The following is a 27,615-nucleotide window of genomic DNA, read 5'->3' on the forward strand; positions in this document are numbered from 1 at the left end:
GTAAGTGCAAATCCTGTCAGCGGTGTCGTCTTGACAGTCAGTCATGGGGAATGTCTTGAAATGCAAATCTTTCCCTCAGCGATACTGCACGTGGGGCCAATTGACAACAAAAATTTGTTGCGGGAAGGCTGGAAAAAAACCAATCATTGATAAACGAATTTCTAATTCTGACAACACTTATGCATTATCACAAGTCAGTGTTCTTGATTTTTCTTAACAGTTTCAGCTTCTGGTGTTAAGTAGTGGTGCAAAACTGTAAAGCTTACTTTCCCTTTTTTACTTTTACTCCAATCTTTTTCAAGTTCACTGGGGGCCCTACAAAGAAATTTAAAGCACAGAGAGTTTATAATTTCTACACTAGATCAATCATTTTTGAATGTCAGGGCTTAGGAAAATAGCTGTAAAGGCCCAACCTTGCAAAGCCTCTCAGAACCCGGTTTTTCCAGCTCCATGAGAATCGTTGGTATTACCCTGTGACTAACCACAGCCACTAGATTTTTCCACTGCAGCCACATGGGGAGTGGGAGCTGGTTCCCTGACCTCGCACGTCCCAGTGACGCCCCCTCCTAGAACAGCGACGCCCCTGTTAAATGTCAGCAAGTGGTACCAGGTGTCCTACAGGCATAGTGGCCAAAGGGCAGCAGAGAAAGAGTGTGGAAAGAGAAATACAGCCCTTTGCTGCCAGAGGAAGTGAGCAGGATGGAAAGGGACTTCCCATGCCTTCATCTCCATACAGGGAATTCTGCACTGGAGAAGGAGTATTAAATTAGAAACTGGTCCCATCCTTATGAATATGGCTACCCGAGATCCAGCATATTTTATCTGAATTACAGTGGTATAAACTTCATGCACATGAAATAATTATTAGCTCTGCTCAATTAAGAGTTTAGCCTAGAGAGAGAAAAAAATTTAAATAAAATACAAGTACCCCTGAGAGAGATACTACAAAGAATATATATATCCAATGATGTAGTATTTTAGTGATGTGTGTAATTTAGACTTTAAACTGGGGGTATGTTTACAATTGCATAAGCAGTATTATACTAAAATACATATTAATATTTTCAATTGGACATCTTCCTAGTGATCATAAACTGTATTTACTTTTCTACGTGTAACATACAGAATAAAGAAGGAAAAAAAAGCCCTCAAAAATATTTTCTGACAAACTTATGAGTGGGAAGCCTCAAGCTTTATTCAAAGCTTATTCCAGATTCTGAAAGCAAACCGTTGTGAAATCACATTAGTTTAACAGAAATTCGTAAGTCAGAGAAAGAGAAGCCAAAAGCAATAGCTGGAAGTCTCCTGCTACATTTTAACTTAGCAAGCCTTCTTGGTTTTCCAGTCTCCCAATTCAAGCTATGTCAGTCCTCCCTGCATTTCTGACAGCAGACTCTGAAGTGTTATTGATGGGCATCACCTTCTCTTGGTTGTGTTTCAAACATTACTTTCCTACAGGTGGGCAGGCAGGACCAGCTGAACCACTAAAAAAGCTCTCTTTGTCTGTGTTCTGCTCCAACTTCCTTAAGGAAATCTGCTACAGAAATATTTTCCCCTTTGTGCTCTCTGCAAAAACAAAATGCATTTTTGAATTAAAAGGGTAAAAATTAGCCTCTGCAGGAATTTCAAAAAGGAGCAGCATAATTCAAAAGAGAAAATTGGCATCAATGCAGATTTAGCTCATTTTTCAATGGAGCAACATTTAAGGGTCTTCACAGAACAAAAAGAGCAAAAAATAGATGCTGGTGAAGGATCTGGGTTCCCTGGACAGGGAAGAACCCATGCTCTAAAAACCACCAAAGAAAAAAGTCAAGCAAGATAACCCCCTGTAACAGGTAAATTCAAGTTAATTATCCAATACTGTTTAAAACAGTTTCCCAGATATATACTCCCCGCTCTTTGTAATTTTCTGGAATTGCTATTGAAATGCCACACTTACCTCAAATCACATACCCTTATTTGTACAATAGATTAAAAAATATAAACAAAGATATTTGTAATAAGTGACACTAAAAAACTCAACTCTGCACCTTAAAAAACCCCATACAAATCAAGATCCTTGTAACAGTAGCAGCAACATCACTTGAAAGTGAATGTAAATGCTATACAAAGTTTAAACATGCAATTTAATTTTACACTGGAACTGCCTTGAAAACAACTTATCTTCTCCATTTTTTGTATGTATTAGCCAACTACTTTTGTCTTGCCTCATTCATATTTCTGTTTGCCCTGCATGATCCTTCTGAATTGCTGTGCAAAAATAACATCTAAACAACCAAGAAAACAGCAGAAGTATCTAACTGTCCAAAGATAAGGGTAGATACACTATTAAAAACTAATGCTAACATAGAGCAGAAAGTATACTTAGCAAAGGCTATATTTTAGCTAACCTTACAGTTTTGCGTATTAGATTAAATAACATTTCAAATATTGGATGTAATAACATCTGTGTGTAACTACTGCTAAGTAATTACATTGACTGTGGTAATGGGACAGGAGGTTTTTAACATGAATAGGGCCATACAGAAAATGCCTTCAAATTTATCAACTTGAATAAAACACAGAAGAGAAAAAACCAAAAAATTGTATTCGGTAATGTGAGTAGTTTTGGATCACTACACCTGATGAAGTAAAGCAGTGAAGAACGTGCAAGTTATTTTGATGCTTGGTTAACCACAGGGAAAGCAGCTCTGCCTTGTAGCTGTGTAATTCAAAGCACTACGATCCATGGCTCACATGAAACTTGATATCCCCCTGCACGTTCTCACCCAGTTCCCATTGCCTCAATTCAAGTTGTTTTTATTCCCTGAAAGCAAGCAATTTTTCAAAACACCAGTGCCTAAGAAACAGCAACTATTTCAGCAATCAATTTTAAGACCAGCTTATCCCATCCTTGTGAATAAAGTTAGCTACTATTTTAGGGAAGTGATTATATAGTGAGGTTGCTCTTTCATCACACAGCACACATCTGTCCAGAGCAAAGCAGCTCTTAGATTCTTGAATCCATATTTCCCCCCAGAAACTATAGATCAAGTCTTACAGGAAAAACTATGCAACATCTCAGGAAGGTTTTAGGAGGTAAAACAAGGGAGAATTATGCATCTGCACCGAACTAAAATTAGAAAAGCTGCCATATGGCTCTGTGAAGCCAGCAGCACGTTCTTATTCATTAGGAAGCATTCTGCTAGCATAAAAACACAAGGCCTTCCTGTGCTCTCCAAATGTGTTTATCTTTTCAACATTAATGCATGATATATCATCAGGCTGCTGAAATCTCCTGCAGTGCATATTAAAAAAGCACAGCTGCACTTTTTCTCAGCACGTTTATTCACTGCGAGCACAGCTTTGCCCACCTCCCTGACCCAGCCCTCCTGTCAGCCCTGCTCCCCTTTGCTTGAAAAGGGCTGCACTCCCACTGCATGCTCGCCTACCCAACTCATCTCCCCATGTTCTGCTCTGCTCATCACACCCACATGGTTTAGCTTCACATTTACTATTGCTGGTGGAAGCACACTTACATGAAAATGACCCTAGGGCTTAAGCTAAAAACCCTTGGAAAGCTGTAAGCGAAATTACTCGCTCAGGAGTCGCAGCACTTACAACACTGCGATGTCTTTTTTCCAGTGCAAGCTGCTCTAACAGGTGCAGCTGCTCTCCTATCGTATACATACCTGCCCCACCTTCCCATGGTAAAAAAGCATCACTGAGGCACCCTTCCCATGGTAAAAAAGCATCACTAAGGCACTAACTCTATGGAAAGCTTCACATTCTCACAAAACCTTCAAATAGAGGTAAACATTCATGGAGCTTTTCAAGCTTTGAGTGAAGTCCTGCTCTTAGAAAAGTCAGTAACAGTAGCCAGCATATAAAATTTTCATGGACAGTGAAAAGAAAACGAGCACTGAAAACCCAGGATGGATTTAGGAATAGCAACAAATAGAAGTAATAATACCTAAAATTAATACTAGTTTTGTCTCTTAATAATTTTGACATTTTGCCATCCTTCTTTTCTTGTACAAGTCAGCATTTTTGTCACTCAATACACCTTGTGTAAGAAGTACTGCCTGAGAAATAATTGCCCCCAGCTCAGTTAAACTGGAACAAGGACAAAAATAATGAAATTCAACTTACCAAGAATAATATTTAACTGCTGGAGAGAAAGGTGCCTATTATCTCTGTATGCATTTTTTGCTAAATATTTCAATAAGCATTTTACTACCTTTTCCTTGGTTTCTTTCTCCCTCTCATTTTGCTGTCTTTGCTGTCATCAACACCTATGACTTCTTTTCCTTCTCATTACTACAAAACTCAATGGTCTGCTTCCTGAAAGTGAGGAAGAAGACAGGGGCAGCAATTGCAGTGCCCACTCCTTCCTGCCCTGGCCCCAGGATCCAGTTGTCTCCAAGCCCCATAAGCTGGGGTATCGCAGTGCTGCATTCCTGGCATGTGGCACCACTCAGAGCACTGAGGCAGAATCCCATCCATAAACACACTTAAATAACTTCTCTGAAGATTGCTAACTCTTGGATATAACAGTGACAGCTGTTATAAAAGTGATGTTATTTACAGAAACAGCATTATTTACAGAACTTTGTACCTACCATCCATGGATTTTTCTACTTAATGCAGTGGGCAAGAGATTATTCTTACTTGATATCACCTCAGAAGGTCACTAGTCTCTGGTAAGTTAAGAACTGGGGACTGAAGTAAAACCCAGAATTACAACCTTCTTGCTGCTGCTGCTCAAGTGAAGACTCAAGTGAAGACTCAAATCCAGGACCCCAGATCTTCAATGGCTTGATCCAACCCCAGCACACCATAAAAATATGACACAACACAGCAATCAAAATAATTTCTTTGGTGATATTATTTCTAGTACTTTTATTTATCAGTAAAGACACAGACAGACAACTGCTATACTACCCTTTAAGTGAAATCTAAACTAAGACTAAATGGAACCCTGAATCCAGAAACTATTTCTCACCCCATGCCTCATTTACAACTTGTGGTGATGTGTGAAACTACCACATTGTGAGTGGAAAGTTGTTTTTCATCTCTGGAACATGGAATTAAGCTTCCTTCATGACCATCAGCTATGGAATCCCCGGACATGCTGCAATATTAACCCTTTCCACTATATTTTCAAAAAGGTGGAAAAGAATATAACTAGGTATAGTTTCACTCTGGGGAAATTTTTAGACAGGTCTTAGTTTACTGAAATATTTGAGTATGTTCAACACATGTTTTTATATGAAATGAAAGGTTGCGCTTAACTCGCAAACAGAAAAATTAAATGTACATTTATAGATTCCTGTGTTTTAAAGTTATTCTGTCTCTTTTCCCCAAAAAGACCACCAACATTATCTTTCCAGTCTATACTGACCGATTAGAGAAATATCTAAATAAATAAATCATCAAAGTAAATAAATCATCAAAGGTGCCCTGTCCAGGGAATTTCCTTATCAAAAGGCCTAAATCCAGGATGATGCTGAGAATTTATAATTTTCACTGGTTTTAAAATGCGTTTTTAAATACAGGGGTTTGGAGCTCTGGTTTTGCATTTACATTTCCTAAGAATGTCTAGTAACCAGTATAATAACAAATATCTGATTGATTATAGTGTAATTTACAGTATTTAATACAGGCCTAAAATACAGTACTCCAACAATAAAGGAGTACATGTGTTAGATTAAGTACATTGGCTATCAGTGCCTTACCCCAAAATACCCTCAATTTAATCAGTCACTTATTATTCTGTGCTAGAATCAGATAAGCAGATTCAAATATATGTATCTGTGGCTGTATACACAAACACATCCAGGAAACGATTTTGCATCTGTTGCTATTTAGATGATTTCAAAACACTCACGTAAACTACTCAACTGTGCATGATAACAAACACCACATATCCATCACCATTGACTTAAAATCTGTTACATTAATATGGCTGCATTTCAAAAGAAAGAGCCAAGCTAACTGACCTCTGCACTGAAATATTAGATACAAATATTTGGCATCACTCAGTTTAACAAAGTAATTTTTTTTTTGGTATGTACTGAATTAGGACAGAAAATTTTACTGTATTTTTTGGCATTTGCAATTTTATAAGTGTTAGATATTTACCTAATGAGTAACCTCATCTTATTTTGATAATTCATCTCTCAAAACAGTATTAACGTGAATATCTAAATGGTAGGAGCCCAATGTTCTTTAATATTTTGGCTGAGCTAATGTTTTCAAAGACAAGAAACATGGCAGAATCTGATAACTTCATTCAAAACAGGGCTCCACCATGGTCTCAGAAATAATATATTGCTTTTATAAATGTTAACAGCCCACCAATTGGTTCTTTGACATGTAAAAACACAGGGAAGATTTTGAAAATAAAGATATAAGGGTTAGCACTCTTTAGACTAGAATCTGTAATGCAGTTGCCAAGCTAATTAAGCTTATAGGTTTCCAAAACTTAGGCCAAAATAACATACTAGAAAGGAATATTAATCTAGCCAGACTCTGTTTCTTGAAGCCTTACTTTTCTGTACTCAACCAGCTGTTAAAAGGAAACAGATGACTGACTCCCTTTCTTTGAATGCCACATCGCCATGATTACAAAATATCTGTCTTATTTTAGGATGCTGATAATAAATCTTTCTGACACACCAGATCATCCACAACAACAGGCAAAGATCTTTTTGCTTTTATAAACTGCCATTGACAACTGCATAAGTTTTCAAGAGACCTAAATGTGGTCCACAAAAAAGAAATATGATGGATCACGGGCTCCCTATAAGCCCATGAAAAGCAGTTTCCATAATAAAGCGTAGGCCAAAATGGAGCACAAATAATTGAAGACAGCTAAGGAAGAACAGAAACAGGTTTAATTAAACGTGTCCATGTCAACATGGATTACAGGGCTCCTACTGCTTCTAATAGTCCAGATTATGGTAGATAAATCTTTTGCAAAAAAGCTCTAAATCATTAAGGACAAGTAAACTTTTCTTCTATAACAGCCCAGTGTTCAGAAATAGAAGCTTGGGCCCCTCTTCTTAATTGTCTAACCCACCATCACAGACTTCAGCCAAATTTTCAAGGCAATTTAGAAAGAGAAACTTTCCTATTACTGCAAAGAAAGCAGATGGAAAAACAAAACCATCTTAAAAGAAACTGTTTATTTCTGCACGTTAGTTATTTAAAGGGATTTTTTAATCCAAGTCCTTTATGAAATTGTGTTTAAGATTAATTTCATATATTTCAACAGTGGCTATGTTACTTCAAGTACATTATGAATACAGCATGGCTGTGAGAAGAAAGGTAATGATTATTAACATGCATTGTTTAAAATATTCTCTAAAATTAAGAGATCTTTTTTCATTACCCTAGAAAATCTTGGCTTATCTCGTTGCTAAGATTTACATCCAGACAAAGTCACTTTTAACCTCAATTGCATTAATTTGTTCTGTCACATACTAATTAGCAGACATTTTAAAATGTCTGCTAATAGCACTGATAGGTACAAATGGGCTCCCTTCAATAGACTGAACCATACTTAAAACTTAATTAATTAGGCGCTACCATCTCTGCTTCTCTAAAACAGATTCATGAAGCGGGGATCAGCACCCAGTCTGAAACATATCAGTATAATCCATAAACAGAAAAATTATTAAACACTAATGGTATTATTTTCTCTATTTTCTCAGTGAGTTTTATCAGTTCTCTTCTGAGAAGAAACTTTGAGCTGTTTTAACAGTTCCCCTAACCATGGGCCGCTAAGAGCTCAGTGGAAAGGATGCTCCATGTTGTGCCAGTGGGTGCTGCCCAGCCAGCTCTGTAGCCTTGCTGCTCTTCCCAGCCCCAAACTCCTGACACGGCACAGGGTGGGAGTGAGTGGCCCCCGTTGGGCAATCATCACCCTGAATATGATGAACAAATGTGGCTTTGACCAGGAAATGTTGAAGATTATGGTCTGCCTCCAGCCGTGTCCCTCCTTGGCACGAAGGCCGGTAACGCAGGTCTGCAGCCAAGCCTGCGCATTACATCAGAAGCAATAATGCAGAACGTTTCCCTCCAGTCTGCAATTTACTTATTTGCTTGCAAAAAGGAACATGGCTGCCTGCTCCTCATTTTACATTTTACCCATTAGAGCACCAACAGGTGAGACCTTCTACATAACAGCTGTTATTTCCACAGTATTGCACGCTCTCATCAGCCTAAACACTTAAGGATACTGGGCTTCGAGCTAGGTTTCAAAATTCTAAGCTATTTGCAGACCTGGGCCAAAGTCCTTATTAAATAAACCAACCAACTAACCCAACAAAAATCCCCACAAAAAACAACAGAAGAAACCATACCCCTTCCTCTGGAAAGCACTCAAGCCCTTGAGATAAAGGATATATGCTCCTAGTCTGAGCTTCAAAGAAAGAAAGAATGGCAATGCCCATGACCATCACATAGCTCAGGGAAAGGAAGAGTATTCTTGCACCATAATTCACAATGACCCCGAGAAAGCCAATATCCTCCCTCATTTATATTTAGTAAAGGTTTTACAGACTGGCTTCTCTGCCTGTATCATTGATTAAAAAGTAAGGGGAAAAAAGCTTACTGGGCATATTTATATTTTTATATATTTATCTGCCAACTGCAAACACAAAATTATATTTTGAACATTAACTACAATGGCCTGACAATCCATACTACAATGTTCACATAAAATCAGCACCTCTTGCAGATAGACAGATGGTGGCTCAACTTTCAAGCTCAACAGTAATCACAGTAATCCTTGATTTTCATCAGTGTAACACTCAACGGTTCATTAGCAACTTTTGTCACATTCCCTAAACTATGTGATGATTTCTTACTGCAGCAACAAAGAGTAAAAACCATATCAGAGGGATGATAGTGAATGGAATAAAACTGTCACAGGTATGGTGTTGTTGGTCCTAAAATTATGGCTAAAGCCACACCAAAGGCAAGAGACAGCATGAGTGGGAAGATGTGAAAAACAAAACCCAGGACAATTACTGAAAAGAAGAGAAAACAGTACAGGCTTAAAAAGAAAACCCTACAAAAAATGCGGGAAAATTTGAAAATACAAAGAAAAACCATTCCACATAAAACTCCACTTTTGACAATTAGTAACAGGGAGCATTGCATTCAGAAAAGTCAATGAGGATATAAAGAAACAACTAAAGATAGAAACTCCCCCCTCCCCCAACCATTCAAATATTTCCTTCAACTCAAGATGGTGAAAGGTCTTATACAAAAGAAGCAAGACAGGAAGAATTTTACGTTATTGGCACAAAATACCTTGATATTTTTCCACCAAACATCAAGACAAACAAACCAAGAAAAACCTAAATGAGGGTCCCTCTAAATTTTCCAGCCTATATTTAGACATTACAACCTTGATATCTCTTCCTCTTCTTCTTTTTTTTTTTTTTTTTCATTTCCAAGTAGATTAAATGTTATATTTAAACACACTTCCTCTTCAGTGTTGAATATAGGCGTACACCTAATTTGTCTCTGGATGACATCTCCATCAGAAGAATCATGGGAATTGCAGGTTGCTCCAAGTCTTTCTAGGAAATTGTGCCTCAGGAGAAAAAGTACCAGTATAAGGCTAGTGCTCTTCATGATCACACATGTCAAGATGACAAGGAACCGTTCTAACTGTCTTGCCAGCTCTCTGTTACACATCCCCAAATGTTTCACCAACTCCTGCATCATGACAAGAACTTCTGCTGAATATTCTGAAGAACATTCAGACTTCTTTGGGAGGGCTGACAGAACCTACCAATTTCTTCATTAAGCTGCTCCAGATTTCAGTCAACTTTCCATTAACAATCTGCACCTTCCATATGAGTTGGTCACAAATTCCAGCTGTTAGGCTGTATCCTGCCTTTGTGTGCTGTAGTCCTGTGTGGCAGGTACACCATGGAGCTCCATTTTGTTTTGTGCCAGTGAGCAAAGCAAGGTGCAGGGACACACATTTCAGCTCTGAGGTGACTTGGGCCTCAGTGAAGGGAGATACAACATGGCTGCTTCATCCGAAGGGGCATGAGGATACTTATTCAGATAACATGGGGATATCTGAAGCATCTCCAATTATGGAGTACCTACTTTATGGATTTATGGTTTATGGAGTTATCCACTTTAGCAGAACTTAAATTTATGGACTTCTCTGTCTCCTCTTTCTGACATTTGCTCTGAACTTTTGCAAGTTAAAGAAGGGAAAGAGAGTATGAGTGTGTTTAAGTGTGTAGCAAATGTATTAAGAGTACCCCTTGTCTTGTGAAATACACAGAGATGTGCCAACACCCTGTAATGATGAAAGGAAACAGAAGGCATGTATGTATTGACTCTCTAGTTGTTTGTCTGAGGGCATTCACTATTAGCTCAACAGTGTTCACGACAGAGCAAGCAACTGATCACTTGCCATGTCATCCTTCAGTCTTCAGTCTGTGATTTTCCCCCAGTTGCCCACTGTGGGTTTTCATAAAAGAAACGGAAAGCTGAAAGAGTAATAGCTGACTTATTGTTTTTCATATCCTTGGTGATTCCTCATTCAAGGACCCCTATTTCTAACTAACTGTCCATACACAGAATCTTTTACAGCAATAACAAAATGCATGACTTAGAAGAGATGCAATTATTGTGGTTCTAGTTTGAACACAGAGCAGCCTTTGATCAATGCTTCTTCAGTGTGCTGTGAATTCACAGGTTTCCAGGATTCAAATGTGGTATGAAAGGCATTGCACCCTATTGTGAGTAAATATTATATTATTGCTTTTCAAGCTGCAGTCTTTAAAAATAAAACATAAAAGCTGAGTAACAAAAGCTAGATTCCTTAAAATAGATGATCCTTTTTTGACTGAAGTATCACCACTATTCACAGTGAATTAATTTGCTATTCCATAAATTAAGCTGCAGACAGAGAGCCAAGGTAACATGAAGTCTCCTTCATTTACTTGCTTTATGTGCTGCTGAGATTAAGACATTGCATTCACTAATCTAAAGCACACAGAAAGATCTGGTGTTCTACAGTCAGCACCTTTTACACTGCAACCATCCAGCAACAAGGGACTACAAACACTATCATTAAGACTCAAGTCAGAAGGCCCCAATTTGTTCTTTAACACCTAAGCTCAGCATTTTTTTTTAGCGCCTAAACTCAGCCTTTGTTTCTGACCAGACACCTCTAAAAACAGAACAGCCGGTGAGAAACACTAGACTCAAAAGCTTAGTTCATACTGTGAAGGGATGGATGTCAGTCTATATTTCTGTATTTTATTTTCCCCTCAAATAAAATGCTAAAGGAATTTATGATATTTACAGTTCATAAGAGATTACATGATAAACTGCAAAAGAAACCCTGAATAAACCTGTGAAGTTTTGAAGTTTAAAGCACCCAGTGACAATTTAAATGCAGTCTGAGAACAATACCCTTACCAAAGAGGCAGCCTCTAAAACCCAAAATTTCAGGAAGAGATGTCTCCATGTCTCTTATGCAAGACATTTTTACTACCATCCCAGAAGTACATAGACCATTACATATTAAAGTAACTAAACAAAAACTTTAATGAAGATATTCCTGTAAAGAACAAAGAAGGAACACTTGACACATACCCCCCAAAGAAGGTTAAATATAGGAGAAGCAGCTCAGTCCTTTATAGCATTCCCCAGCACTGATGTTACTGATCACAACCTCTGACATTGCAATCATCTTTGCAGCTATACAATATAAACAGCCACACTCTGCTAGTTTGAATTTTTTTTTCTCTTGGTCATTTAGAAGTTATGAAAGAAAACAAAGATCAAAGAAGAGCAAATATAAGTAGGATGCAAAAACAAACAAGAAAGTTTTCCTGTAGCATCTGCCAGTAATGACTATTTCTACCTGAAAAAGACCAGTACCTCAACAGCTAAGAGTAACATTTAATTTCTCCTTAACTTTGACCTATAACTTGAAGTCAAAGCTTAGTTTTTCTGTCTAAAACTTCAAGCAACTTATCTCTGGCATGGAAGTATCCATCACTGATTAAGTTGAATCCCATGGTTAAGAGGAACGTCTTGTTAAGCCCTCATGTGACACCCTGTAACGCCCAACAATGCCAAGATAGCTGTCTTGTGGGAGAGGATCTGTCTTTGCCGGCACACTTGGACCTGAGCGGGAGTGGGGCCCCACCAAGGACCCATGGAGAGACAGATCCTCTCTCCAACAGGCCAACTCAAAAGCACTGCTCAGGCTCATCACACAGCTGCACAAATGCTACTGTCACAGTAAGGGAGGTCATGGAAACTCATGATCAGGAGGAGGGCAGGGATGGTGAAACCAGGGCTTTTCAACAGCTGACTTATTTTTCACAGGTTAGTTTGCAGCCTGCACACTTGATGATTATTACTATCTGTTTTCTTGAAGCAAGGGAATCGTAGAATCACTGACTAGCTTGGGTTGGATGAGAGCTTTAAAGACCACTTAGTCCACCCCTCCTGCCATGGGCAGGGACATTGTAGCAGTGCAAGACGCTGCAGCTACTCTTTGTCCTGAAGAGACCTCAGACAAACAGCTGTGGTGGTCAGCAACCCGAGTTTAGCATGTAACTTGCAGTCATGGTGAGAACCCATGATTACCTTGTTTTGTCTTTTGCATATTTTCCCCAGATTGGTTAATATTTTGTCGCCTTGTTTTACATATGAAGTTATGTATATTCATTTTCTTTCTTTAATATCTATTAGTTCTAGAAAGTTCCTTGTTCCTCGACGCCCCATTGGATCCTTCCCTGAGTCCCTCCTATGTGTTGTTCCCATTGGTTCCCTTCCTGTCAATCCCACCTGCTTGTCTCTATCCCATTGGCTGAGATCCCTTTCCCCACCTATTCCGTACCCAGTATAAGATCCCTGGACCCTCCCAGCAATTGGCCTCTTCATCTGTGTCATGTCAGAGGAATAAACCTGTGTGGAACACGTACGGAGAGTCCCCTCTCTTTACTTCTTTGCCTTCGCCTGCGGGCCTGCAAAACAACAACAGAAAGATACAGCCCCTTTTGGGTGAGGAGCTCTGCCCCTTTTTCACTGTGTGTTGGGCACTGAGTGCCACCTTCCAGAGGGGTTTCAGCGTTGACCTCCGGGCTTCTTTGTGTCGGCACGCGAGGGGTAGAACCCCCTTCTGCCAGCTCCCAGTGGCTGAAAACCCCTCCAGGACATCTTTCACTAGACCAGGTTGCTCAAAGGCCCATCCCATCCAGCTTTAAACACTTCTAGGGGTGGTGTATCCACAGCTTCTCTGGGCAACCTGCTCCAGTACTTCATTGCATTCACAATAAAAAACTTCTTCCTTATATCCAATCTAAATCTGTCCTCTTTCAGCTTAAACCACTGCCTCTTGTTCTGGCACTATAGGCTTCAGTAAGAAGTCTCTCTCTTCTTTCCTTTAAGTCCCCTTTCTGTATTGAAAGGCTGCAATAAGGTCTCTTCAGAGCCTTCTCTACTCCATGCTGAACAATCCCACTCTCTTAATAGTTCAATCCCAGTGTGGACAAGTTATATATCACAAAGTGTCCTCAGCTACTTATTTACTAAGTAATAATAATTACATTATAACACTGTGTCCACAGGAAAATATTAGTATAGTTAAAATGCCTTAACTAACGTGTAGATAAGGTCTAAGTCAAGTATTCTGCATGACACACAACTCCAGTAAAATAAGAAACCCCCAGAAAGTTTCCCACTTGATGGGTCTGCTGGCCAATGACTACTTTACATCAGACCCAGAAAAGAAACTGCTGGTCTGCATTATTACCTAAAATCAGTTTAAATTCTTCAGTGACTCAGTAGTTCTCTGGAGTCATGCAAGTAGTAAAGTCAACATAAACTGAGTATTTAGCCAGAAAACTTTACAATGTACAGAGGAAGATTAAAGACACTTTCAGTACATCACTCTCAGCTGTAGGTAGGGGAGACAGCAAAGCAAATTCAGTAATAGATTTTTATTTTTTTGGTAAATGCTCTGCATAAATTCCTTGACTTCAAGCACAAATTCCTGTGACACTTAATTCAGTCTTAAAATCCTATCAGACTGAAAATACAGTATATACAAACAGTGATACCCATGTATAATTCCTTCAGAAAGAAAAAAAATCAAAATTTGGCATAAAATTTGAATATCCCATCTCAAATATTATTAATATTAAAATATAATTACAGCAAAATTGACCCAGTAAAATATTTGCAAAACAAAAACCAACAAACAAAAAACAAGTCTGCATATGCTCTCTTGCCTTAATATCCTGATTTTGCAAGATATTTATGCACATAACATTAAATCTTTAAGTAGTTCCACTGACTTAACAGGGATTACTCATCTGCTTAAAGTTAGGCAGTTGCTTAAATACCTTGTGAAATATGAATCTAAATTCAGATCTGATAAATTCAAAGTAGCAGCAGCCAAAGCAACACCTCATTACAGTGTTAAGACCATGCTGTTTTCTTTTAGCAAGTGATTTTACTTGCATACTGGTGCTGGAGGCAACAATAGACTATCTGCTGGAGTGCCCCTGTGATTACATAGTACTGCTACAGGGAAGCAAAAACTGGTTTTGCTATCGAATGTGAAACCAGAAAAAGAAGATAAATATGATTAACAACAAGCCTTCTTTTAAAGTTCATACAGGTTTCCATGCATGTCTCTCTTCATCAAGCACTTCTCCCTCTCCCAACACTACATGGTGATTTATTCTGTCCAAGGTCTGTCTTTTAAGACTATTCCAAAAACAAGATCTGTGAACTCAGAAGTGTACATTAACAGCTAGACTGACAATTGCCACCCCAATATCCCCTCCTGAACCACTGAAAAGCTGATCTACAGAACACAAAACCTCTTCACAAACTGGTAACACATGAAAACTGGACTCTGCAGGAAAATGGAAGTGATATAAAATATTTTTTTACTTGGAGGATACTTTACCACAGTAGATTATATCCAACTGCATGTGAACCTAAGTAGGACAGGTGGACGCCATCTTAAAAAAAGGCTACAGAAAACAGAAAGCCTTGGAGAATAGAAGGAGAGAAATAAGAGATGGAGACCTGGAGTTTAATAAAAGGAACTCAGGAGACTTGAAAAAAACCCAAATCCATGTCTTGTACTTATGTCAAGACACATTCCTCAGCACTCCAACCAAAGAAGTCAGAAGAGACTTAGCTGGACAAACTGCTGAAGAAGCTTAAGGTGATCTTCAGTATCCTCTGTACCAACTGCATTGCTGATATTCAGACAGGAGGCTAAAAGCACAACTAGATAATGAAGAAAAGGAAGTTTCAAAGTCTGAAGGAGGAGTTGTTCAAACAGTGAAATGTGACAAATACTCTCTGCTTTAAAAGACAAGTTATTTATCTGCTGAGACTGGGGCCAACATGATAGATAAAAAGAGCTGCAAACTAAGGGCAAGGGTTTAATTTTTATAACCTGCTTTATACTCTAAAGAAGAAGAAAAAAACCAAAAAAACAAAACCCCCCCACAAAACCCTGAAATAAAACCCAGCAAAAGAGAGACAAAGCAATCAAAAAAATAAGGAGAAAAAACCCACTACCATAATGAGGGGAGTCAGACTGGTGACAAGAGTGAAGGAAAAGGACTACTGTTGGAATAAAATCAAATGGGATTGATGTGAAACAGTTCAATTGATTTTCAACTAAGGAAGAAGAAAATTCAGATTTCTTTATTTGCTGCCAGAATTTTGTTGTCTTCAGATATGAGAAAACATTTTCAGCAGTACTTATACGACAGAAATTAATGTCTTAAGTGCTGAAGCTGCTTCTTAAAATAAGGTAGGATCCTAAAATCAATCAGACACTGTTTTATTGAGCATATTTCTTAAGTACCATCAAATGGCTTTATAGCTCCTTGGCTGTCTGGCATATAAAGGAACATTTATTCCCAATGGTCTTTACACTTGCCTAACACAAGCCTTTTAAATTAAGCACATGCAACTCAGAACTGACTTGCTTGTACACATCTGTGTACATTATGAACACATCTGCCACATATACGACCACTACTCTTTCCAAGAAACTTAACATGGACTGCAAGCAGCAGGAGAGCTTACACTTCAATGACCAGGTAACACCACCATTCCAAATTACTTTTATGTTATAAATAAAAAACTGAATGAATGTTTTCAAAATGCTTGAAACACAAGTCCTGAATCCTCAGTAGGAACATCCACTTAAGATTTACATGAATACAACTTCATGCTAAAATCACAATTTTTCATCTCTTCTGGACATTCACAAAATCTCTACTCAATCATTGTAAGATAATATGATAAAAATCCTCAGTAGAAAATTAAGCTTTTGTAAAGTAACTTGTCATCACTTTCCCAAGTACTAAAACCATTTCAAAACCCAGATTAAAACTGCATGCAATGATTACATCTTCCAAATGTCTTTAATTCTTTTAATGAATTCAGTTTTACACATACATTTATAACTTGCCTTCAAATTGTAATAAACTGAATCTCTAACATACCACAACTTAGGAATCTTTGAAGTATATACTGTGAGAAATGATATAAAGATAATAGATAAACTATTCCAAGTATATATTTGCATATAAAATAGATCAGGATAACATTATACTAAATTATATAGTATTATTAAAGCAACAGATCTACTACTTTTTTCAGCTACCAGCCCAGCTAGCTTGACATGGGAAACAAATGCCAATCTGCATTTCAGCCTTCCTTGTTCTCATTCCTAGAACCTACAAAAAAGTTTCCTTGACAAATCTCAGTAGCAGCTATAACACTTGTTGCTTTCAGTGGCTTTACAAGATCGTTATAATTGACTGTGCTTTTGTAAGTAATTAGACCTTCATGTGCAATTCAAAATTTTAGTATTTATTTCAAAGAAAAAACCTCTTTACTAAAACTTCTAAATAATAAAACTGTAAATTAAGTTCTCACTGATTTAATCTCATCAGCCTTGGAAGAAATGCCGAGCCAACCCACTGTGTGACCACTGAGCCATCTTAATTTGACCATGTCAGTGTAGAATCACTGAAGAGTTTCAGGATGTTCATTAAGTTTTCTCCTACAAGTATTCTGCATAATACTAAAAATAAACAGAACAACTGTAATAAAATCTTATTTTTAACCTGAATCTCATGGCACTTCATGCAAGTATAGTGTTATTTTAATGACTGTTGTTTTAGCAATAGATAATGCAAGTTTTTGACTGTTGTCAAGGTGTTCTAACAGGTCTTGACAGTGGAAAAGCAATCAGAAAGATCTGGAACGACCTAAAAGTTAATGCATTTAAATAACGAGCATGTTTAAGTGCAGGATTCCCAATGTGAGGTGATAAACTACATATAAAACATGAGAGAGCAATAGTAATAGCTTCATTAGGTCTTCAACCTGTTTGCATTGTTTATGTCAGGGTTTTTGTGGCACTCAACAGAAGTACAGGTATACTGTACTGTTTGTGCAATTTGGACATTTACTATATGGGAGATATATTCGTTAATGGAAATGCCTGTTCCAAAACAATATTGCATTTCAGAGTATGCAGTCATTTGAATTTTTCTTAAAAGGAAAAGCCTTTTAAATTTGCTATCACAACAAACAGAAGTATCTTCTATGTGTAAATAGGTATCAAACCTTTAATCAGTTCAAAGAAATAACTGCAAATATTCTGATCGTATGTCTAGACCCTGAGATGCTGTTAATGACCACCTTGAAGGTCTCAGTGTTTTGCAGTGTCCCTTACAGAGGCTTAAAGTCAGTCTGTACCAGCTGTGAATTTTATGTGAACACCCAGTTACCAGAACATCTAATTGTCCTCAACTGAAGAACCTTGTGCAACAAATCAACATCAAAAAGAGCAATTTAGTGTCTTTATTGCTCAAGGGTTGCAAACTACTTCTACTTGTTGAAATAAACAGTGCTCACAGCAGTTTAGTCTGTCTTTAGAAGTGTATATTCAGTTGTTTTTGCAATAAGACTTTATGACTTTAAAAAACTAACTGCACATTCATCTTTGGCACAATTCTGGCCCATGATGACACATAACTTGGTCTGGTGAGGGTGATTATTTTATAACAATATGAAAAATATTTTTGTGATAATGGTCCTGAACAATAAAAACCTGGATTTGACAAAGTTACCATGAGTTAGAGCCAGATTTTCAGACTAGATTTTCTAGAACTGCTGACAGAATTACCAAAGTGGACTAGCAGATTTTACTTTGTGCACCCACTTCCCAGGAAAACACAAGTTTTTTGTCCTTTTCCTTTTCTCAGATGAAGATAAGGAGTATGTGTTGCTTGGTGACAGCAAAAAAAAAAACAAAAACAGAACCAAACCTAAAAACCATTTTGAGAAAAGGATGAAGACAATAAGGGAAAAAGAGTATCTCAAAAGCCAGCAAGGTGCAAAACAATGATGGACACTGTGTCAGGTTAACAAGTATACTTCTAATATGGGCCATGGCACCATCACTAGAATATCCACTTTAAAAATCATAGCAACCTAACAAGAAGAGAACAAGCTGAGAAATAGAAACGCTCCCTAAGATTAATCAGTTAGAGCCACTTTGGAGGCAGCTGACACAATCTGACTCTTTCCACTTCCCATTTAGCTTTGAATAGACCAATGTCTAAAACTGTAGATTTACTTATACACTTGTTTTAGAAATAAATACGTATCTGAATTATGAAACATGCAATCTCCACTTTCATAATTTTACACACACAGTATGGAAAAGGAAGAATTATTTTCCCACAGATATCACAGAATAGTGAAAAAGTGAAAGATGCTTAAAGTATTTGAAAATCAAAGGAATCACTGTAAACACAGCTTACAAAGACATATAAATCTTCTATGTTGAAAGAAAAATTATATGCACCTACTTTAAGAATTTGAATCTGCCCCAAACACCTGCAGTGTGCCAGCCTAGACAGACCTGTGCCACAATCCCACATCCAAAAATTTAAAGTTTCTGAAAGATTTGTGTTTTCTCTTTGAATAGGAAATATATCAAAAGAAAAGAAATACAAAACTAATCTTCTAGACAAAGAACAGGAAGAAAACTGTCACGTTCTGTGGTTTACATTTATAACAGGACCCTATCTAGAGATTAGAATAGTTTCAAATCTATTGTAGTTGAGGATATGATGTCATCATTTAAAGGACGCAGATAATTTAGTCCACAATATCTATTCATACCAACAAAAGAAAGCAAAACGGGTATGCAGAACACTTACATACCCCACTCTCCTGGATTATTTCTCTTTTGCATGGATTCATCATCCATGTAAGAGTATGTGGTTTTTTTCCCAAAGCCATCTGCTAGTTTAACTTTTCTGAAAGCGCAAGTAATTTCAGTTCCATTAGATACACACATCACACTGATCGATTTTCTCTCTCTCTAAGCAATTTTCAGTGACGCTTATTTTAAAAATACTGAGTATGATACCTACCACACTCTATTCACATGACTTTACAGCATTTTTCATTACTGATTAATGAAAAACATGAGAATTTTGTGAAAGAAAAGTTGAAGAGACTATCAGGTTAGCCAAAAATAAAATAACAATCAACACAAAATATTCCAAGTCAATTCATTAGTCTTCTTACCTTGTTCTTTTATCTGACGAATTTGCTTCACAGTTTCTTTCAAGATTGCACATTTGTCAGGTTTAAAGTTAAAGTTGTCAATATCATTAAAATTAGCAAAAATCAGCTCTGCAAGTTCTTCTATGTATTTATTCTCTTGCTCACGATTGCGTTTCTCAGTGCTTCTTTTAGGGCTGAAAGAGGAATTAATAAAAATGCTGTCTTTAATGTCAGTTTACTTGCCTTCTGGCCAGCTCAAAGATTATTTCAAAAGGTTTGACAGCAGTTTAACAAAAACAGAGAACTGCCCTCTCTCACTACCAAAATATAACTTACAAGTTTTTCAAGCAGAAAGGTTTCCTCTGGAACAAGGAAAGGAGCATTATAAAAGATATTACATTTTTTTTTTCCCAGCAGTCATGTTTTTGTTTCAGAAGAAGCTTGGGATTAGAAATTGAAAACACAAGATTATTTTGGTGGGGTGGGGTGGGATTTGAATATTTACAACTATCCCTCCCACATGGCATTGAGAATCCAAAGAGTATTATATAGTGATTGTGTATGAGAAAATAAAACAGCTTAAATAGTTAAACTGAGTAATCCATACTCCCTGCCTCCTTTTGAATTTATGACAGTCTTAAGAAAAGATGATGAATGAGTGGTTATGCTTTAAAATGTATTTGTGTTGGTAACATAACTGCTGTAAAGCTGGAAATTATTTTTCAAGACCTAGATTATAATGTACAACAGAGGTGGTAAAAAAAAAAGTCAGATTGCCAAAATGAGTGACTGAAGACTTTTTGCAGTGAATAGCCAAAAAAGATTTTTACATTTCTCCTAAATTGTCACCAAAATTCTGCATTTTGGTACAACACTGGATTCAAAATAAACAAACAAATAATAATAAAAGAGAATAGTTCTCATCCCCATCCCAAACCCTCAACAACACAGAATTACTGTAATAAAGTAGTTTGGCACTGACTTCTCTTTGCAAGAATGTTATTTGTCATCTTCTAACTGAAAAACAGATGCACATGTAACATTTTTTTAACTCATTCTCTCTTAGTATTTCCAGAAGTAAATGGTCTAACCTGGGTCCAACCTGATCGGGATCCTTGCGCTTTCTTGACTCTGCTCTGGATGGGTCAGAGGTATTTTCTCCCATTCCACTCATCTTGAACACATATCAGCAACTAAAAGGAAGAAAGTGCAAGAAAGGGTTATGATGGAAAAGTTTGAGTTCTCTGTTCATTTTCCAAATTTCTCATTCCATGCTCAACTCAGATTTTACTTGGCAAATCTATCATTTGAAATAGAGTTTGTTTGAAAGGCACCAATACAAACACCGTGTTTATGACCCCACAAAATGCTACACAGAACTCCTTCGGAAGAAGATTTGTGGTGTGCAAGTAAAACGTTATCATCTCTTTGATTGTTACCAGTTATGTAAGAACAGATAAGTACATTTTGTGCCTGGATTGCTGAATTTTCACAGCAAATTTGCAAGATCGAATGAGGAAGGACAAAGGAAAAGCCATAGTGCCACACAACAAGGAAAATACAACAGAACTGAAATACATAAAATAAAACATGTGTCCCAGCTACGTGAAAAGGTATCACATGCAGCCTTAGTTAAAAATCAGAAAATAATCCCTGCAAAAGTACATGTACAAAGTTGTAGAAACAGAACATTTGTCAGCACTAGAAATCGCTGAGGAACTGATAAATATTTTGTACATATAATATACCTCATAAGGAGAATAACTTGTCAAGCTAACGTAGTAAAACAACACAAGCTTATAATTTGTGCAATAGACAGCCTATGGAAATCCTGCCCTGCTCCTGGCTGTTGGTTTCCCTGCGCCCTGTAGAAGCCTGAACACAAAAATTGCCTGCTCCAGATTACATATTCCTCAAGTACCAATATTCTGGAGGCAGAAATCACCGAAGGACATAAGGAGATAATGTAAATTATCAAAAATTCATGCAAGATGGGGCAGTCCCAGCTCACCATCTGCCTACTTGCTGCCAGTTTTGTGAGGATGATAGCAGAGAGGTATTGCTAGACATTTCAGAGAGCTCCTGTATTGTTTGGGATTAGCAGAAATGAGGGCCACGAAGGAGGTGAGTGTATCCAGGAGGTGATTCATACCCTACTAAAATAAGGTCTGAAGTCTGTAATTGTATGACTACTTCACTTTGGCATAAAGTGGAAACAAGGGAGTTCACCACCTCCTTCAAGCCCTTCATTTCTGTTCCACCAGTTCCCTTCCCTCTGCTGGCCTGGTCAGCCATGCACTGAACCTAGTAAGGGAACTGCTGGGGGTTAAAGTCCCCTTCCCTTTTTCTTTTTGGTATTTTTTAAGATCTAGAAGCCAGCCTATGGGTTGGTAATCAGATGTTCACACTGGAAATCAAAGTTTTCCCAATGAGCCAACTGAGTGAAGCTATTGCAGATATTGGCAGAAACAGCCCAAAGACTAAGGTCCAAGCAGTTAATGCTGAGAAAGGCTACTCACTGAAACCTGAGCAAGCAAATGATGAGTTGGAGCCATCTCAGATTCATAAGTGACCGCCACCTAACATTTCCCAAAATAAAAAATAAAAATAATTTCATTTTACCAAAAATATTTTTTTCACAGAACATTCTGAGGTGGAAAGGACCCACATGGATCACTGAGTCCAACTCTTAAGTGAATGGCCCATACCAGGATCGAACCCACAACCTTGGTGTGAATAACTCCATGCTCTGACCAGCTGAGCTGATCTCAGTATTTTTTTAACCAGTCTGCACAGAGAGTGGTGTCCTTCTCCTTTTTCTAGATATGGGTAAAGTTCCATGAGAAAGACTGTATCATGCCTGTACATATCGCTTCCATCTGGTCTTTGACATGAATGGTATCAGATTGTGTTTGAAAAATACCTTTTTCTCTACTGAGTCTATACATGCATATGCATATCTACATATATATCCATGCTGCTATTATTTTGAGAAGAACCCACTGTAAGCACAGCAAGAAGGCTGTGGTTCTGTGGCGGAGCAGACACAAGGAGAAGATGTACCATCACAGCCTCCACCATGCTGTACTTGCTGCAGAGCTCCCAGTGACCTCATCAGGGCAATGGCAGAGCCACACCAGTGCCAACCTCGTTGCAGAGCATGAGACACCTACGGCAGTCTCCAGTGTGGTCTGTGACACCGACTGCTCCTTAACAACTGTCTGTCTTCTCCAGTCCCAGCAGACATACACATCCTAATTTATCCGAGTACAGGAGTAGCATATACACTCATAGATTAGGAGCTAAGCACTTCCTTGAAAATATACAATTTCACAAGTATCACAAGTATCACAAGTAAGAGCTCCAAGGAAGGTGTAAGATACTATTAAGGAAACTGACAATATTTAAAGAGAACATGTCTTTGTCAGTGGAAAGCTGGAACTGGCCTTGCAGCTCTGTTTCAGTGACTAAACTTTTCACTGACCAAGGTGAGAAAAAAATCATCAGCATGATGAAAGCTGTGCATTCCCAAGATCTGATCTCTGATCCAGACTCAGATGGTGACCTAAAGTTCAGAAGAACAGTTAAGCTGGGGAATCCCTTCATTTCCTATGCTTCCTAAGTAAAACCTGAGAAATGTAAGTCAGCTAACTATTTTTCTTGAGAAAAGCATAACAATTCACAAATACCTGTCAAACTTTCAGCTGTCATCTTCTCACTCCCCTTGCCTCCCAAGAAGTAAGAAGGTAAGCATTTAGGGTGGGCACCACCCTCCAAAACCCCTTCCTCCTCAAGAAAGCATACAGAAGCTGTTACTGACAGCTTTCCCATCTACTCTCTCAGACCTACTTCAAATGGAAGTTTTATTTTTGTGGGAGCCAAAGTTTCACCTGTAGCTCCTCCAATGCATAAATCAATTCTTGCATTCACAGTGATGCTATTCTGTGGAAATCCCACTAAGTCCACAGTATCAGCCTTTGAAGGACACATCATCTCCAACAATAAACTCTAAACTTTATCCTTCTGTATTAAGGGGAACAAAAGCAGTATCGTAATTACAAAACTAGCACTGTCTTGCTCCTTATTAAACACAGCAAACAGTTTGAAACAAATAATGTATGTACACATTTTATTTTGTTTGCACTTACAGGCTATTACATCTTTTTCTCAGCAGCATTATCAGTTTATTCTTAGAATAAGTTACCCATTTCTTTTTCACTCATCATAATTTATTTCTGGAAATCTACCACCTACTACCATGTTTGCTTTCTGTTCTCCCTTCTGTCTTAATTAAAAAGCATGTTCTATACCTCAAAGATTTTTATAGGCCATTTCTTTGTGTTGTATGTGACTGTGCTCCAGAGCAGGATGTAAAATCCAGAGTTAGGTGTCTCGGAAAGTGGAGAGCTGGACAGATGATATTGAAGCAATCTAAAAAATCCCAAAGGCTAAAATGAAAGTCACTCATCTGTATCTAGCACACAGTACTAAAATCAAAAGGATATGCTTCCAAACCCTGTCTCCCTAGGGATTTAGGGACTAACTGGATTAGTTAAAAGTTCTGGTATTCTTTTGGAATTCAGAAACCAAAATCCATTCCTTAGTTAGGAGAAATGAGGAGGAATCAGCTTTTAGAAGGTGTGAATAGACTCTTCTGTAAGCTATCAACTAAAACAGCTAGAAACTGGGTGGTGGAGATACAGTTTCCTCTTCAGAGAGGGCTCCCAGGCCTGTATTTCCCACCATGCAGGGCAGCCTCCTGGGTGCTAGGCCATCTGCCTGCCAAAACTGAATGTTTATGAAGCAAAGAGGGCAAGGCTGATTAACTCATGCAGTGCAGAAGGAGTCTTTAGGTGTGTGGTCTATACCACTAAACTCACGAGTAAGTAGTTCAAACACTGTCTGAAGACACAGAGATTGAGGTTTAACTCCCTCAGGCTGAGGAGGCTAGCAAAGCTCCATCTCCCATTTCTCAGCAATGACTCCAACAAGTCAAAGAGGTGAGCACTCTCCCAGCTTCCTCATGTCTTTTAAAAAGAAAGCAGCTGTTTCACGTATTTTTCCATGAGCTAATTCACAATCAAGACCAATGCATAGCACTAGATGAAGAACTCTAGAGGGTTTAGGTACCTCCACAAAATTAATGTGGCTCAAGCAAGAAACTAAAACCCCATTTTTCTGAAGAAAGTACCTCTGAGCACACATAGTACCAAGGAGCAGGACCCTAGGAAATTTCCAAGCAAGAAATAGAAAATGTCACGAATTTTGATTGAATTGATAGATAAATTTTAGACACAGAAATAAACATCTGTGGGTTGAAGCAGCTAAATTGCATATAATGCTTTTTGGCTTCTGCCTTAACTTCATACATATTAATTTATCTGTATCAAAATGTCTTGGTTATTAATTATTACCAACAGTTTTATACTACACAAATATTCTTAACACATATAACATATTGAATGATAATTCATATCATTCAATATTTTGACAAGATAATTTAAGAATTTTTAAAGCACTTCTAGATATTCCCAGGTTCCTGAACCATTCATATAACTTCTCCGATCAGAAAACAGAAATCCCACATTTGAAGTCGGAATTTTTCCAGGAAACATGACAATTCAAAACTAAAGACACTATGAGTAGAATGACAAGTCAGAGACTTGAAGTTTTACTCCAGTAAACTTCCCCTTGAGGGAACTACCTTAGATTAGAAAGCAGCATTCATCCTGCTCCTGATCTTTTTTATACATCTCTTCAGGAATTTTCAGAAAGAAGAAAGATAAAGAAATTAAAGCATTTGATCCATTCAATGTGTTACAAGTAGTGGAAATGTACTATCAGCTCTACCACACAAAAATACAAAAATCAAGAAAATGTTAAGGGTTATTTAGCAAGGTATAGAAAAAGGATTAACCAAATTGTGAATTAGCAAAAACAAAACCAGCAGTAATCACTGCTTTGAGGAGAGAAAGATACATGCTTGATAAAGAAAAAACCAGCATCATGATATGTCAGATACTGAACTAAATCAATTTTATTTTAAAAGAAATTGTCTTACATAGTTAAACTTGAATGCATGTCTTGCAGAATGACTTGTCATGCAAGACCAGGCACTCCCTTTTTCATTGTGTAAGTTGTTTGAGAGCTGTACTGCACTCCAAAAAACAAACATCCCGCTGTGGAACTGGTATTTTGCCTTCAGTGGTGGTACCAGATTTTTCTACTCAATACATGTTATGTTTTTTCCATGTGTCCGACCCCAACAAAACACCAAAACTACAACAATAACTAAGAGCTGAACTTCTAATGCTGGCTAAGATGCTACTCAAGCTTCAGTTCCACTGGGTGTAAATGAGCAATAGAGCAATGGAAAGATAAATACACTCACTGTAACATTTTCCTACAAGGAAGGAGATAATTAGAGAATCAGAATTATTATTACTAAAAATATCTGATTTTACTCTCCTACTGATGACCCATACCAACAAGGCATCCCAGGTAACTTAACACATTTTCCCTATTTATATTTAAGATCCGAAGTACATTTTCCTTCTGTTTCCATTTCATTACCACGGGCCAAATCATTCAAAATACTTGTAAAAAAAACCTGGCTAATTATTCCAATTGTTAATTGTAAATCACAAACACTGAAAAGGTAAACTAAAAAGCTTTAGGATAGTAGATATTAGTAATTAAATTCATTGACACCTAACCAGTTTCTACCAGATGTTGGGTGACTGAAACAAAAGAACCTGAAATATGCCTAAATTCTCTTTTCTTTTCTTTTTTTTTGTTTGTTTTTGTTGTTATCAGTAATAAAACAATAGTCTCTGCTCTTGTCGTAACGGCACATCCTCCTTTACATCCTCTATCAGCAACTGCTAAAGTTGGAGTACACAGAGAGACTTCACCTAATTATAAAGCAATAGTAAACATCCATCTTCCAAATGGGAAAGAAAAACAGAGGCACCATGAAGCAGGAGACAGGAAAATATCTAGCACAAATCACTTGTGTGAATTTTTACATCTCTTCAACTCCTCAAATGCCACGAAGGAAAATGGCATGCAGAGTAAGCCTTCCAACACTGATCCTCAGCATCAGTGAATTCAGTTAATCCAGAGTCAATGTAGAAGAAGATAATGTGCATTTTATCTCTTATCAGAGCAGGCCATCTTCCAAACAAGGCCTGTTAAACTGTCAGATTTATTATAAGCCTAACAAATGCAGTTAAAGAATAAATGAGGATTACACCTTCAAAGCTGCTATTTCAACCTGAAAAGTAGCAAACAAAAGGTAAAGTACCATATCGTGGACAATCAGGTAGCAATACTATACTACCACCCTTCCAGCCCACCAACACATGAAACTACTGTACATATAACTGATACAGATCAAAGAGATTTACCGAAGTCAGTGTTTTATTGAGTAACAAACAGAAAAAATACTGTTTACTGACCAAAAATACTGCAAGTCAGTGAATTTTTTTTTCTCTAACAGCTAATTTGAAAAAAATTTTTTCTAACAGCTAATTTGAGAAAAAAACAGCTTATAATTCTGTGGTTAATTGTTTACTCAAACATACAGCCATTATAATTCATCCTTTTTTCCTGTGAAGTTGCCATGACTAGAAAGCTTTCTATCTCAGTTTCAAAATTACAAATATACTCTGTGTAACAATAATTCTGGTAGAAACCAGAGGAAAGCTGGAAGTCACATGCCAGTTCTGATTCTTCACATTTTTTCCTGCTTATGAACTCTTTTTGCACTGGCTTCATTTCAGAATTGGAAAATATTTAATATTGATACATACTGCAATCTTCAACCCTTTTGAAGAAGGCAATGCTTGCTAGCCACTTTCCCAGGCCTCCAAAGGAAATCGCTGTCAGAGGCAGGATAAGATACTAGATCAGAGGGGGGGTGGGTTACTGGAGCCTAAGGTCGACCTTTCCCTGGTCAGCCACAGCAGTTCAGGAGGAAGGGTTGCTTTGACTCCCAGCACA

General features: G+C 37.7%; 1 protein-coding gene across 3 annotated transcripts in view; it reads right to left on the bottom strand.

The window, feature by feature from the left end:
- The window catches only part of NCOA2 (nuclear receptor coactivator 2), a 180,071-nt gene that overhangs the window by 55,989 nt on the left and 96,467 nt on the right, over positions 1–27,615 (bottom strand). For all 3 annotated transcript variants that reach the window (XM_042036497.1, XM_042036499.1, XM_042036498.1), the window contains 2 exons: positions 20,703–20,804; positions 19,633–19,805 (listed from right to left, as the gene is read on the bottom strand). In XM_042036497.1, coding sequence (XP_041892431.1) covers positions 19,633–19,805; positions 20,703–20,785 — 256 coding nt within the window. In that variant the 5' untranslated portion in view covers positions 20,786–20,804. The remainder of the gene's footprint in view (positions 1–19,632; positions 19,806–20,702; positions 20,805–27,615) is intronic.

The sequence above is a fragment of the Corvus kubaryi genome, unplaced genomic scaffold (assembly GCF_017639235.1).
Source record: "Corvus kubaryi isolate FWS band 111438036 unplaced genomic scaffold, C.kubaryi_AGA036_p1.0 37385, whole genome shotgun sequence".
Taxonomy (NCBI): Eukaryota; Metazoa; Chordata; class Aves; order Passeriformes; family Corvidae; genus Corvus; species Corvus kubaryi.